Source organism: Miniopterus natalensis, chromosome 19, assembly GCF_054644295.1.
Source record: "Miniopterus natalensis isolate mMinNat1 chromosome 19, mMinNat1.hap1, whole genome shotgun sequence".
NCBI classification, from domain to species: Eukaryota; Metazoa; Chordata; class Mammalia; order Chiroptera; family Miniopteridae; genus Miniopterus; species Miniopterus natalensis.
The window spans coordinates 38,253,968-38,269,878 of NC_142099.1; the positions used below are offsets into that span (position 1 = coordinate 38,253,968).

General features: G+C 54.0%; 1 protein-coding gene across 2 annotated transcripts in view; it reads right to left on the reverse strand.

The window, feature by feature from the left end:
* Nucleotides 1-11,937, reverse strand: part of PBX1 (PBX homeobox 1) — a 220,125-nt gene extending 208,188 nt beyond the window's left edge. The window contains exons 1-2 of one of the 2 annotated variants that reach the window (XM_087827851.1): nucleotides 11,730-11,937; nucleotides 8,683-8,756 (exon numbers count right to left, since the gene is read on the reverse strand). In XM_087827851.1, coding sequence (XP_087683977.1) covers nucleotides 8,683-8,756; nucleotides 11,730-11,920 — 265 coding nt within the window. In that variant the 5' untranslated portion in view covers nucleotides 11,921-11,937. The remainder of the gene's footprint in view (nucleotides 1-8,682; nucleotides 8,757-11,729) is intronic. The other variant, XM_087827852.1, reaches the window with a different exon arrangement.
* Nucleotides 11,938-15,911: the final 3,974 nt, after the last annotated feature.

A 15,911-nucleotide genomic window follows, 5' to 3' on the forward strand; every position in this document is an offset into this window, starting at 1 on the left:
AACCACGCGTCTCTGTGGTTCCAAAAGCAACGTCCAGACCAGGATCTGATAGCTACACATGGACACCATGCAAAAGAAACAAAGTCAACAAGGCAGATTCGAGGGGCTCGCCTCCAACCAGCCTTGCAAGGGGATGCAGACTGCTTCCATTAAACAGAAAACTCACTAATTTTTTGCTCTTCCAGTTCACCTCCAGCTCCAGTCCAACTTGACTGGTGGAGGTGGCTGTAACACAGCACAACCGTTCTACATGACAGTCTAGAAGAGCCAGGCAGAGTCACGGGCCACGTCAGAGCTGCCACTTAAAGAAGAGGCATTTTCTCTACAGAAGCCCCACCTGTTTCCCGCCCTGTGATCCAGGCCTTGGCAGGGACCATGCCAGGGCTCATGATCCATGGGATGTGGTTTCACCAGGGGCTTTCTGGAGTCACCCACTCCCTGGATGTGGACACCTGAGGCGACACGGTGAAACGGCATTCTCAGAACAATAGGTGAACCTGGAGGCAGCCGGTCGGTGTTCAACCTCAGGATGCCTGACTTGGGGTCCAGCAAGCTCCAGTCCCCCCACGGCCCCCTGAGCCTGTTCCATTGTTTGCAGCTAGAGAAACAGGTGCCCTTCCCCCACTCACACCACTTCAGGGAACATCTCAGATTTTGTGAAGTGCAGGAAGGAAAGCATCCAGCAAGGCTAGGGAAGAAAGGAGCCAGGGAGGGAGGAGGTGGAGAGGAACCGCCTCAGCTCTTCCCAGCAGTGAAAGGTTCCCTCCCGGAAGGAGGGCCTCAGATACGCTTTCTGGAACAGTCTATCCATCAGGAACCTCTTTCAGTTGCCACAGAACTACCAGATCAGGTCTGAGTAGGAAACAACAACATGTCTTCCTCAGGCAGTAAAAACTTTGCCCAACAAAGGACCAAGCAGAGATCTGTGCCAGGACCCCCATTCCCGGGCCAGCCGTCCGGTGTGGTGGACGCCAGCCCCACGTGGCTCGTGGGCTAGGAAGTGGGACTCGTCCAAACTAACCACGTGCAGTGAATGTAAACTACACAATGGACCTCAAGCCTCCCGTACAAAAAAAGACAGTAAAATATCTCATTAATGTTTATGTTGATCACACCTTGAAATACATTAGATATACTGGGATTTAAATAAAACATACTATTAAAATTATTTTCAGTTGTTTCTTTTTCTTTTTTAAGTGGGCTACTGGAAGACTGGAAACCCTGGGTTGCAGATCACACCCGCGCTCCTTAGGCAGCACTGGCCCCTCCCCTTCTCCCCTGGAGCTCGGGCGGGAGCAGGGAGAGGCCCGGCTGCGGCCTCCGTGCCCAGGGCGTGAGGCACCGGAGCTCGCCAGAGCCCGGGGAGCAGGGGCGGGCGGCGAGCCTGTGGCCGGCAGCGCTGGGAAAGACCCCACCTGAGCAGACAGGGCGACGTCAGGCGAGGCGCGGGCACGCTCTGCCACGCGGTTTCAGAAAAATAATCGTCATGGCCACTTATTGCGCAAACTCGATGAACTAAGTGCTTTCTAGTGTCCTGTTTCAAGCCTCCAGCAGCCCTACGTAGCGTCACTGCCTTTCCCTTCCAGGTGAGGAAACTGAAGCTCTGTAAATCCAGTGACTCGCTCAAGTCACACAAGCTAGGATCTGCGTCACTGGCTTCCTCAGCGACCTCGTTAACTGTCCGTCTGCTGCGAGCCCTTCCGCCGAGGAACCGGCGCTGGAGGTGCTTCCGCAGCAGCGATCCCTCCCGGCGGCTTACTCTCCTCCTTGTCCGAGTGCACGCCGCTCCGAGCGCAGCTTCCCGCCGCCCTGAGCGTGCGGCCAGGCCACACGAGTTTGTCAGAACCCTTCCTTGTAGAGTAAATATTGCTCAGAGGAGACAAAGGCCTCCAGTGGACCCCTGAACACAGAGGAGACGGGCGCACGTCAGTTACGATACGGCCAAGGAACACACCTGCGTCAGCCACTCTGGGAGTCCTGCAGGTCCTCAAAACGCTCCCACAGAATGAGCAGGGACCAGCAACTCCACCCCCAGGGGAGATCCAGAGAAATAAAAACAGGGCCATGCCGGGCAAGTGGGCAAGCGTCCACAGCACACCGACCTGGAAACCACCGAAACGTCCACCAGCTGTTAACAGATAAACGAAGTGCGTCCCTCCCACAGTGGAATATTACTCAGTCACAAAAAGGAATGGAGCCTTGAAATCCGCCACAGCACCGACGAACCTTGGAAACATTATGCTCCGGCACATGTGGGTTCCATTAAACGAAAATGTCCAGAAGAGGAAAATCCACAGACACAAATGGACCGGTAATGGGTACTGGGTTTTGGGAGGTGATAAAAATATTCTAAATTTAGATTGTGGTGACAGTTGCACAATTTTGTGAATATACTAAAATCACCGAACTATACATTTCAAATGGCTGAATTCCACGGTTTATGAATATATCTCAAGAAAGTATGAGAAAATAACCTGCTCGACATCGAGGCTGTCATTCGGATAAAGATAACATTTCCCTTAAGTAAGAGACATATTAAGAAGACGGGAAGAGGTCAGGTCGCCCTAACCCCCCTCTTCCTGCTGTGAAACTGCGGTGAATGGATGGCCCGTGTGTTCTCAGAGGGAAAGTATTTTTCACTGTGATTACATAATATCTCCAGTTGCCGACACTGAGAAAACACCACCGCTAACATACGCGAGAGCTTTTCAGGTGGTTGTTGTCCAGTGTGTGGATAACTAAAAACCTTTGTCTGGCTCTTGCCCAGTTCCCCTCTCTTCTAACCCGGGCCCAGCCTTCTGGCCAGAGGCAGCTCCTCCTCGCTGGAGAGAATGGCAAGGGAAACAAAAGAAAGCAAATCTTGAATTCAGCAGTTTTGGTCTCTTTTCAGCATAGACTCAGAGTCTTGGAGTTGGCTTGGTCTTTAGGGACCATCTGGAGTCTCTCTTTTCTCATACGTGGAAACGGGGCCAGCGAGAATTAAAAGCTAACAGCTACGGCTGTTCACTGTGCCAGGCGCTGTAATTCGCACGGACTGTCTCCTTGAATCCTCACGATCCTCTAGGACACACACCGCTATTATCTCCATTTTATAGGTGAGGAAAGTGAGGCACAGAGAGGTTTAGTAACTTGAACAAGGTCACACAGCTAAAAAGTAGATCAGCGACACAAGCCCAGGTGATCTGGCTTCAGAGACCAAGTCCTTCAGAGACCATGACTAGCATAGTGTCTCCTAAAATTATGTAAGCAATTTCCCTGTCGCCTCGTAACTACTTAGTGGTAGGTCTAAAACTAGAACAGGCATGAGGGGGCCCACCTCAGTCCCCACTTAGTGACAACAATGTCAGTGGAAGACGGGAACTGAAACTGTGACCTAAGCTAAGAAGGGTGATTTCCACCCACTGCCACCCGGATCTCCACCGCCACCGAGTGACACAGCCCGGACGCTGGGCAGGCCTCCCGGGGGGCCTCCCCCAGCCTGGGCTGCCACAGAGGGAGGCAGTTCGCGTAGGCTGGTGACAGCGTAGCACAGGTTTTTCTGGACACTGTGCCGCTCTAAGAAGGGGCAGCTCTAAGACGTGGCTGCCGGCGCCAGGGCCGAAGGGTGAACTCGGTGACATCCACGCGGTGGGGCTGGGCAGCGTCCCGGGGAATTTATTACAGAACCTACAGCATCTCTACTTATGTAGCCCGAGAGTGCAGAGCACTTCGCAAGCAGCTCATTAATCTGCCACTTATTTTATGTATCAATCAGCGCGCTCCGCGCCCTCGGGCGGGGCCCGGCCCGCGGGGGGCGCAGCAGGGTCCCCACGGCTCAGGGGCCTCGGGTGCCGGCCACACTGCCTCTATCGGGTGGCGTTTCGCATAAAAATTTTTATAAAAAGGAAAAGGAACAAAACTATATTTAATTCACTTCCCCAAGCTGGAAACAGCAGCACCCCCGCAGAAGAGGGCCGAGGCAACGTGGGGCGCGCCTCCCAGCCGGCGGACTGCGCCCAAGTCAGGGCTGCTGGGGACAGGACGGCGTCCCCCGAGGAGCCCGCGCACTGCCCCAGTTCTGCTGGTTTGCTTGGGGGCGGGGGCGGTATTTTCTGTAATTTGCCAACAACCAGAAGTTCATGAGTCACTAGAGGCTGGGGCAAGAGTGGGACAGGCCCGGTACCAGCGGTGAGCCGGGCACAGCGCCGCGCCCCCTTCTAGGCAGGGGCTCCCCTTCCCCGCCCCCAGCAGCCCACCGCGGGGAGCCCCCTCGCACCCCCTCCTCCTAGCTCCAACACCCCGCACTTCTAGGTCACAAGCCGCCGCTCATCAGCCGTCTTCCCGCGTCCTCAATCGCTCACTTCCAATCCTCACAGGCACCCCTATTGTTAGAAGACGTGACACCAAATTCCCCCAAATCCTGTTCTGGTAGCTCTGACCCAAGTGTTCTGAGCACCCTGCTCCCCCCCCAGAGGCCAGAATTTGCCTCAAAAGTGCCTGGAGAGAAGGGGCACGGCTCACCCCAAGCGTCATGGCTCATGTCCAGACTTTGGCCAACAGGATATGGCCTGATCGAGTTGCACTGCCCAGCACGTGCCCAGCCCGGGTGCCATGCCCAGTGAAGCCGGCTGTGGGCTCCCTGCCTTGGACGTGCTCCCTCCTGTCTCTCTCAGACCCTGGGGGAAACACACACGCACGCTCACACACACGCACACGCATGCTCCTACACGCGCGCGCACACACACGTACACGCACACACTTGAATTCTGCTACCAACAAACTTCTGTGAAAAGTCAGTGGCTATTTCTGCTCCACGAGGCGTCAGATCAGAGGCAGCTCTCAATTGTCTAAAGTTACTTCCCCCTTGCTCTGTGCTCGGGGCCTCGCCCCATCAGAATCCTCCCGCCGCAATGCCCAGCTTCCTCCCACAGCCCCACCCGCACAGCACACACACCTGTGCACACACGCACGTGTGCACACATGCAAGTTATTCTCCAAGGCTGGGAGAGGGGCCGACATCCCACAAGTGACTGCTGTTCTGAACAGCAGTGGCGGGCGGGAGGGGAGGGAGGGATCCGGCGAGAGACAGTAGTAGATTTAAAAAAATACAGTTCTCTGATGAGAGTGTTCATTGAACACAGAGAAAAAAGAACAGAGAGAGAACAAAGGGAGTTAAGGAAGCACAAAATAATTTTTAACCCCCTGCAGTGATTTAACTTCAGTGCAGAAAACTGGCTGGCAAGTGCCTGATAGAGCCGTACGTTCTAAAATTAAAACTGCCCACGACCCCAGCTCCTCACTGCTCTCCGTAAATATCTGCCCGAGTAAATGGCATACAATATTTTTTGTTTCCCTAATGTTTAAACCTACATGATTTCTGACACAGAAATAAAAAAGAAAAATCGAGAAGTGTTTAAAAAAGTAATCAAGGTCTTTTTACGAAATACGACGTCTGACTTTTCTCCCGGATCACCCCCTGGGCCCACTCCCAGCACAGACACTCCAGGTGAAACGCGGCCTGCAGCTCGCACAGCAGCAGACAGGGACTGGCTCCTAAAAACAAAGAAAATGCGGTACCACTCGGTCCCAAGCTCTGCACCGATAAGGCTGTCCCAGGAGCGAGATAAAAGCCACTCCTGAAACACAGGCCTCTGGAGGTCTGGCCGGGTGCCTCCTGCTGGGCCGGGGACCCGCCTGCCCAGCACTCTGAAGGCCTTCTTTCTTCTTAGCATTTACTCAAGAAGCAAAAAGATATCAAAATAAAAACTTACCCACACTCTGAAGCAAGAAGACACAGGGATTCTTTTTTTTTTTTTTTTTTTTTAATATCCCCACGGTAATTTCTGACTCAAATACCCATCAATCAGCCGTAACGTGGCTGCTGCTGCTTGCTCTGGGTGTCGTGTGCCTGTGTTTCTTTAAACTTCCAAAGGGCTGGTAAGACAATCTCAGCTAGTTTTCCTACTTAGCTCTGAGTTTTCGAACTAAAATCATTAACAAAAGCAACAAAGGCAAAAGCAGCAAATGAAGGTAATTCTCGGGCTCCTTGGAGTCCCACCTGCCCAGGTGAGCCAAACCGTGAACCTCGAGACCCTCAAGGGAGAGCACAAACAAGCCGGCAAAGCCCACAAGAACTCATGACCTCCAGGGTGCCCGGGGGGAAGGGAGCTCAGAGCCCTCCTGAGATGCAAGGGGGCTGGGACTCGCAGCGAAGGACCGCCATCCCAGTGACCTTTCCACCGGCTCTGGACCCAGAGGAAAAGGCGCTCCTGCAACTTTACAGTGTGTGCCTGGGACCCACTGGCGCTCGGAGACAGGCAGGGAGACGGGCAGGGAGGCGGGGAGACAGGGAGACGGGCAGGGAAGCAGGCAGTGAGACGGGCAGGGAGGCTGGGGGACGGGCAGGGAGGCTGGGAGACGGGTAGAGAGGCTGGGAGACGGGTAGAGAGGCTGGGAGAAGGTCAGCAGAGCCGGGTGAGGGGGCTGCTGTGGGGTCCGTGCAGCACACGGGCTCCCACCTTGGCACAGAACACAGCCTTCCAGGGACGCTCCCCTCCCCATCCTCCTAACACAGGCCAAGGAATGGGGGGCTTTTTTTCTTTTTTCTTTTTTTTTTTAACTTTCACCCATGGATGCCCTATCAATCCAAAACTCTACGTGTGTGTGTGTGCATTTCCCTCTTCCACGGGGCCAGTGATGGTTACCATTTTTAACTTACAGCACTTGACAAAGTATTTTTTAATATATTTTTCTAGAGGCAACACACAAACACTTAATTTAGGTTTTTAAAAATCTCTAAATATGAATGTCATTAAATGACAGAAAAATTTAAAAACAAAATATATATTCCAACAATAAATTACACCTTTGGAATATCGTTTGACCAATGCGACTGTGTCCTGCCACCGCAGTTCAGCCAACGTGAATGAGGAACCAGCCCCAGCCCCACCGGAACCCACTCACTTCGATCGACTGCCTCAGTAGGTGTAATCAGAAGACTGGAATTAAACACTTGGGCCACAACATACAGCTAAGTGCCCTGATGGGCTTCCTTTCAATAAAAATCTGATCAAGGTCCTCAAAACCAGAGCCTCGTGAGCCTGGGTCCTCAACATGGCTGTACGTCCTGACTCCACATTTTATGAATCAAGATCAGCAGGATGCAGACCAGATTAGAAACCAATGTCACCAAACCAAATATTCACAGTCATCAAGCATCCACATGAAAAAAGAAAAAAGAAAGAAAGAAAACGAGAGGAAGGAAAGAAGACAAGAAAAATGTATATTTGCACATAGGTTCCCTGCTCTAGGCTAATGGAAAAGCGAAAACTAAAAACTATGACAAACTGAAACAGCTCCTTGATATTTGTATGCACAGCCCATAAATCTCTTAAAAGGTGTCTTGCAGCTAAAATAACGCAATTAACAGCCCGGCAATCAGGCAGCTCGCGGCGACCTGGGGGTCCGAGCACCGCTCTCAGGTGCTTTGTCTCGGACGCTCTGTGCCGCGCAAATCACACCCAACAAAGGAGCTGCTCGCTAATTTTTCATACAATCCAAGCCCTGAGTAATTACATAGCCCATCACACGGTCACATCTGGAAACTATTTATTTTTTAAAAGAGAAACACAGAAAGCTCTCAAAGAGAAAGCCACCCTGTGCGCCCAGCCCCCCCTTTTTATGTGTAACTATCAATGTATATCAACCGGGCATGCAATCATATTTATTGTCACTTTCATCCATGTCATGCCCTTGCTTATATGGTTTAGGTATGAATTATTGACTGTTACACTCCTTGTTGTAAAAATAAATAAATAACTGGGCTGTCAGGTGCTTCACGCAGCCAGCCAGCCAGCCAGCCAGCGAGAGCCCTGCGGCCGCTCAACCTTCAGGTAGCCACGGGCCTCCACTCCCGCCCTGCTCTCAGGCTGCCTTCTCAATGCCTTCTTTTCACCAGACACAGAATCACCCACTTTGGGAAATTAAGGATTAAAATAAACAAGAGAGGGGACGTTGCTCGATGTCCTTTCCTGTGGGTTGAGAACACCTCTGATGGGTGGCTGGTATTTTTTAATTGTGACTTTAAAATTTCAGTGCCCTCCTGGGATGTGTCATAAGTGTGTCAGTCCATGTTATGAGGTCTCGAAAACAGAAAAACAACAGAAAGCGTGACCTCGTGGCATTACAGTCTCCCAAGCCCAGCCATGCCCCGCTACGAAATCACAGGGCCCAGGCGGCTCTACGTGGTGGCGCAGAGGGCGGCCCACACAGGTATCCCAAAGCAGCGCCGAGAACCGCCAGGCTGCTTCGCCTAAGGCCTAACGGCAAGAGAAAAAGGAAAGGGAACTTTAAACAACTCCCCCCAAATGAGTGTTTTAAATACGGCCAAAACATATTCCTTCAGGAAATGGACTTTTACTTTCACATTTTTCCCCGAAAGGCACATCATTCTATAAACTTCCTTCTGAACCTCTGCGTCTGCCCCAATTTCAGAGGCCGGGATGGAGTTAAGGAAAAGAAACGAGCAATGCTGGGTCAAAACTGGCCAAGAAACTTGGCGACCAGGACGCCCTATAGAAGGCGATCAATCTTGGGAGAACTCACATTCTGCAATTTTAATATTTAAGTCATGGGTTCCTAATCGCTGGTTCAGTGAGTCAGCTGGCCAAAGAAAATGCTTAAAGGTCGGCATCTGAGTCCTACCTGTTTTTTCCTTGATTTCACACAGCACGTTAAACAGGGCAGGCTTCATTCGGTGGCAGTTTAACGCATGTTTTCTGCAAAAAAGAAACAACATCATAGCTCAGGTGGACTTTTCAGGATCAAACTGCTGATAATGCAAAGAGGGGAAATGAACATTTAGCCAAAATTATATCCCAAGCATAACTCTGTGCATGCGTCAGTGGCTTCATGACTTAATATAGAGAGCCCCGCCACAGAAAAAGAAATAGTGTTAATTAGCAGGGAGGGCAGGGATTTAACCACAGAAAAGAGCTAACCTAAATTATGCCCATTTAGGCAGAGCTGCTTTTCTTTTAAGTAGTTTAATCAAAGTGGAATTCTTAAACCAATACTGCTACCCAGGGCAATGCACAGGCAAAGCCCAGTGCACGGGTTAACAGTTCCAGAAAATCGATGTCGCCACCACAGCCTGGGAGCTGTTTGCCTCTCGGTCTGTGTGTGTGTGTTTTCAAATTTAATTCATCCATGTGCTCGAATTCATTCTGCAGATTCCCCTGTATTCTCATAAACACAAGATGTTTGAAAGGTCTTCTGAGCAGAACTGTCAATTTATAAAATTTCAGTCCCCGAGTTAAAGAGTATGGAAATGCATTGCCAGGGGGCAGACGTACCCATATGGGGAGTAAATTCATTTCTCTGTGTTCACATTATGCCTCTTGTGCACACAACGCTTATTTGCAGGTGTTGAAATTCAATTATTTACAATTAGGACCTTGCACCCATTGGGGGAAAAATAAATACAATTCTGCCTCTTAGATTAGTGATTTACCTGGTTCTTGCGTGTGTTTGCATTCAGAATGCACTTGAGGGAAAAAAGCAATACCTTTCCCTTCATTTTACTATGGAAGCACTTAGCAGAAGGATTCTGTTTTGGAAACAAAATAGCGATCGTATCAGCTATTATTAAGGGAATTCTGTGTACTAACTAAAATTAATGTGTAGAGATAAATGAAAGCCCCTGGCACCCGAGACACATGCAATTCTTCTTTAATCCCTTTGAAAGTTAAAAAAAAAAAAAATACGCCCGTGCTCATGAAGAACAGAAACCTGAAGCATGTCTATGGACTCCATGGCCGAGGAGGAATAAGCTGGAGAGTACCAGCACAAATACACATCGAGTCTAAAATACTAATGGTTTACTTTGTAGATAACAAATGTATCTTATGAAGGTGCTACTACGGAAAGGAAAACCAGATCCAGTATTTGCCGAGTAGAGTTACATTGTTAAACCAGAGAGAAAGCCTAGCAGTGATCCAGTTCTGAGGGTGAAAAAAGGGTGGAAAAGACTTCAATGTATCCAAGATCTCTTTGAGGGGGTCTCTTAAAATAGTTTTCATTAATTGTATTCTTATATATAGGCCCAAATGCAAAGGAAAAACAAACAAACAAAAAAACACATACAAAAACAAAAACAAAAGAAAGCCCACACGGCTTCACAGAAACATTGCATTTCCACAGCACATCGATGGGGTTAGAGAGAGAACAGAAATTTCCCTAACCACAAATTGTGTCTGATCTCTCCAAGCACCTAGGCCATTAAAAGAGGGAACCCGCCAAGCCATGGTCATCCTCAGTTTTACAAAAAGAAGCGGGACTAAACATCAGAAAACATCAGAAAAGTGGGGAATCTCCGGTCTTACTGGCCTGTCCACTTCACAAACTTCCTAATAAAGCAGCTTATTGGTACGCCTGAGTTTATTTTTCTGGAACAATGCAATGAAGAAATCTGTTCCAATTCAAAAAAAGCATGCCAGTGGGAAGTTTTCCACTTACTGTACCTATCAGCTTTTCTTCAGAAAATAAAATTCTAAAAGGGCACTGATTAATTTTGGAAAATTCGCCCCTATTAAAAAAAATTTAGAATAGTTCCGGCCTTTGAATGTTTCCAAGTTTTCAAAACCCCGTAAACCTCAGCACTTTGGAGTTTACATGTTGCATGTGCTAGCAGCTAACATAGGAGCGAGAGTCATAACATCCAGGTTTTTAACTGTTTCTTCTCATTTCTCAACTCAAATTCCTATTTTCCTAAGATGAAAATACATATAATGATGTCTTTTCCATAGGACTAAGTCCTTTGAGGTATAGGAATCGTGTGTATATATTAAAAGAGAACAAACACGACAGATATTGAACAAAGCTGGGTAACTATAAACACATATGTGGTCATTAGATTTTTAAAATTCTTGCTCTCAAGATGGGCCTTGGGCCAGCTGTTAGTGGGCTGCCACTGAGTCTGTGTTTTATTCTGAAAGAGAATTTACTGTAAAATCCTGGCGGGGAGACTGTGTCCCTGGCGGTGGGTGACGCTGAGAAGCTCCACGGCGTAGCCACTTAATGGAAGATCGTCAAGTCCTCCGGCCCTGGAATATGCACGGTTCGCGGGCCTCGGTTCCCGGCGGCGAGCTGGGCGCCGAGGGCGGCCTGGGGGCCGCGGCCCTTCCGAAGGACCGTCCCCGCTGAGCCGCCAAGGGTCAGCGGGCCGACTCAATTGGAGAAAATAAAGTTCAACCTAATATCCTCGTCTCTCAGAACTAAGATGTCTAAGAGCAGAATTGCCTCTTCTATCTTCCTATCCGCTTTCTTTAAATGTTTAAAAGGAGAATTAAATGGATACAAAGTATTTTCTGGAGGTTGACAACCAGTGGCAAAGAATTACCCCGTTTTTTAATTTTTTCAAGAGGGAGAAAGCGGAAGAAATAAAAATGAATTTCGGGGGAGCGCCTCTGGGAAAGCAGGCAGGGCGCCGGCCGAGCGCAGGCGCCGGGACTTTGGGTCCGTCCCGTCCGGGGCCGCGGGGCCGCCCGGCTCGCTCCCGGGCACTTTCCGGGGCGGGCGGCGGGCGCGGGCCCGGGCCGGAGGGTCGGCCCGCGGGGACGCGTCTTAAAAGGAGGCGCCGAGCGCCGCCGCTCCCCATTGTTCCCCGGCGAGAGGGACCCGCACCCGCGCGCACACGACACGCGCACACCCGCGCACACGCACACGCCGGGGAAGGAGAGGCTGCGTCTCACCTGGCCTGCGCCTCGTCCAAACTCTGGTCGGTGATGGTCATGATCTGCTGCAGGATGTCGCCGATGTCCTGCTTCCTGCCGCCCTCCCCCTCGGAGCCCGCGGCCCCGTCCGGCAAGTGCTGGGACAGGCCGGGGTGCCCCGCCATGCCCACCCCCGCGTGCGCGTGCATCAGCCGGGGCTGCTCGTCCATCGCCGCCGGCTCCGGCGCGGCCCGGGAAGCGCGGCTCCGGCCGCCGCGGCGCGCGAGCCTCCTCGGGACGAGCGGGCGGAGGGCGGGGGAGCGCTGCCCCTCCTCGGGGCGCGGGGGCTGCTGGGGCGGGGGCGACCCCGAAGCGCCCGGAGAGCGAGCCGCCCCCGGACGGAGCACCGAGCCGGCGGAGGGCGCGGAGCCCGCTCCTGGCCGGCAGCGACGGCTGGGCGCGCGGGCCGCCGGCGAGCCCCGTGCGAGCAGGCGGACGGGAGGCGGCGAGCAGGCGGGGCTGCGAGGCAAACTTTCCCCCGCCCGGGCCCCCGCCCCGCGGCCGAGCGGGCGCCGAGGGGTGGGCGCGCCGCAGCCCCTGCCCCCGCCGCCCGGCCCCGCCGGCTCGCTCCTCCTCCGGCTCCGCAAACTCGGGCAGCCCCGCCAGGCCCGCTTTGTTTAGCTCGGGCTCCGGACTCCAGAAACACAGCGAACCTCGGCCTGGAGGAGGGGGAGGGGCGGGGCGGGGGAGGGGGCGGGGCGGGGGAGGGGCGGGCCCGAGGGCGGGGCGGGCGGGGGACGCCTCCTGCGCTGATTGGCCCTCTGAGAGACTGCGGGCCACGCCCCCTCCCGTGATTGGCCACCGGAGGGAAGACGGCCCCTCCTCCCCGCTCTCCTGCCCGCGCCTCCTCCCGGCTCCTTGGGCTCCTCCCCCGGCGCCCTGTCAATCAGGGTTCAGAGGTGGGCCGGGAAGGCGGCCGCGCCGACGGGCCCCGGGCCTTAAAGGTGCAGCGGGCCGGGCTCGTGGGCTCCCGGTCCTGCCGGCCCCGCGGAGCTCCCGCGCGGGGGACAGCGCGGCTCCACTTCAATGCCGGCGCGCAGAATTCACACGCGGAGCACGGGCCGGGCGGTCTCCCGCCCGCCCTCCCCGCGCTGTCGCGCTGCCGTTTAGAACTCGAGCCCCTGCGTCCCCCGACCTCCGGGAAACAGCAGAAGTTTGTCGGCGCGAGTCCGTGAGAAACACGGTCGAGCGGCCGAGGTCCTCCAGGATGACTCCAGTCCGCGGCGCGCGGCGTAACCGATCCTCACAAAGCGCCGCAGAGTTAGGGCCACCGCGTGAAAACTCAGTCCTGGGGTGTGGGACTGAAGGCTGCTGCGGGAAAAGGCTGGTAAACAAGTTCACAGGAGGAAACATTCGGCAGATCGCCCCCTCCCCTGGGGGAAGCGAGTTATTTGGCGTAAATAGTAGTAAAGAACCGTCGCCGCGGCCGCTGGGCTGCAGACGCCGGACAGACGGCGGCCTCTGGGGCGAGCGGGCGCGCGGGGCCTCCGGGCGCGGGGCCCACGCGCGCTCCGTGCTGCCCGCAGCCCCGAGGCTCCCCGCTGTTGTCCCCGCTTTCTGGGCGGGGCTGGAGCCTCGGTGCCCAGGTGGCGCCCAGGGCCAAGTGCGCTCCTCCGGCCAGCCCCGCCCGGCCTCGCGGAGCGGACGGCGCAGACACTGGGCCCTGCCGCCGGCCTGTCTGAAGGGGGTGGCGAGGTGTTTAAAATGCTGCACGTGCGAACAAGATGTCTCAAGTTGAAAATGGGTCAGAAAGCATGAGAAAGTAAGATAGGGAATCGCCTGCTCGGGCGTCCACAGCGCAAGGCCCGCACCGGCGTCGGGGAGGCCGCGGGCTCGCCCCACTCTCACGGGGGAGAGGGAGGCTGACCCCCGCAGTCAGATGCCCACGAGCCCGGGGCCGAGGGAGGCCCGACCGCCGCAGTCAGATGCCCACGAGCCCGGGGGCCAAGGGAGGCCTGACCGCTGCAGTCACGATGCCCACGAGCCCGGGGCCGAGGGAGGCCCGACCCCCGCAGTCAGATGCCCACGAGCCCGGGGCCGAGGGAGGCCCGACCCCCGCAGTCAGATGCCCAGGAGCCCGGTCAGATGCCCATGAGCCCAGGGGCTGTGGGAAGCCCAGGATGCGCCGGGCAGCGGGTGCTCCCCTGGGCAGAGGGGGCCTGGGGCGCAGGGCACCACCGGCCCCCAGGATGGAAGGGGCCTAGCCAAGGGCTTTGAGGTCTCCAGGTACAATGCCGATCTTTCCATCAGCCCAGCCTCCTTCCCATCTTTATGAAAAACAGGTTTGGCAACATTAAGGGCATCTAGGAAAGGATTTCAAAACAGTTCTTAACAAGCGCGGAGCTTTTGGCATGAGGACATGCAATGGGGATATTAATTATAATCACGATGTCAGATTACTTCATAACAACGGCTGTATTCACATACGTACCCTAACTTTAAACTGTTGGGGTTTTTTAATCAACACTAATAAAAACTTGGGTACAAAACTATGTCCTAAATCACACCTCAAATCATGGTGAGTGCGAATTAGCGTGTTTCTCACAAGGATGAAGTTCTCGCGTCTTAAAGCATGAAAACAAGCCAATGCAGAGCCTGAGAAATCAGTTTGTGAGCAAGTGATTCTAACTGAGAATCCACAGAAGCTGGCCGGGGAGGGGTTGGAAAGGGCACCGTGCGCACCAGAGGGTCACTGTCATCGAGGGCCATTTTAGCGGGGAAGTAAGGGCTGTACACAGCCACGATACTAACGAACGCCGGGATTTATCAGGTGCTTTACAGGGATTATGTGTTGTTTTCAAGGTGCTTTGTTAATTAATCACCACAGTTTTCTGGCCTCAATACCTATGCTTTTAATTACTACCCTAGAGCGTTACCAAAGTAGGTCCCAAGATCTCGTCCGTGCTACGGAAGGGGCGCTGTGCCTGCGGTGCCCCCACGGGATGGCAGGGGCACCGGTTAGAGGGGCGCACGCAGACTCCGCGGTGGGTCTGAAGGGTGAACTTGGTCGGGAAGATGGGACCAGTGAGTTTGGCAAGAGGACAGGGACAGTGGAGAGGATCAGAGAGGTCTGATGGGGGCCGCAGAGCCTGTGCTTTAGTTGGCGAACTCGAGGGGCCACCCAGGGGGGTGAGGGGCCTGTTGACGCAGGTGAGCGGAAAAGTACGTTTTCGGAAGGGTCATGGGGTCGGCCAACACAAGATACTCTGAGAAGATGAAATAAGGAAGATCAGTTGGGAAGGTGGCAGGAGAAACGGGGAGGAGAGTGGTATGAGGAACGCTCCCAAGGACCGGACAGCTGACCGCGGGGGTGGGAAGGATGTGGCCGCAGGGACGGAACGGGGGAGCGCGGGTGCCCTCTGCCCGCCCAGCACACTCCACCCAGTTCTCACAGCTTCACACTTTCCCTTAACTGCTTCCTTGTGGGGTTATCATCTCTACCCTGCAGATGGAGAAACCAAGTTTCCTAGAAGTCGAACTACTTGATAAAGTGTGAATTCAAAAACTTTTATTTTTCACACATTACAGAGAATGGGGGGAGTTAAGGGAAAAACTACCGTAGGTGAAATAGAATTAAAATTGGAATCTTCTTCTGTTTGCATTAAGGAATTCCTAAAAGTGGGCTCTGAGGAGAAACTCGCGTGTGGTGTCCATGCCCGGGGGCTGTGACGGTGGGCGCGTCGCGCCCCTTGGCGCCCGCCCTGCCTCGTTCCCACAGACCTCTGAGGAGCGCGTGCTGAATGCGCCCGCGGCCACGCTGTGTTTCTTCAGAACCACACGTGAAGTTCACCGAACCATGTTTTAGGGGCACGAGTCGTTATCAAAATCTGACCAACGAGCAAAGAGGCTCTCAGTCTGACCTTAGCCTGACGCCTACGGGGTCATCCCAGCACGTTCCCCGCTATGCGGGGAGGGCGTTTCCTCCACGAGAAGCCCAGAGCGCCCCTCATCCTCGCTGCCGATGGCGAGCAGGGAGCCCGTGCAGGGACCCGGCCTCCCAGGAACACGAGCGGCAGAGCCGGTCCCCTGGCGTGGTGGGAAACGACGGCACCGCCACGTGGCCTTAGGCCCTCCGAGCAGACGCCCGCCATGTATACGGTTATTTTTGCCCTGGCTTCTAGGTGTCTGGAACTCCTCTGCTTCTGTGGGAAGAGACTTCTC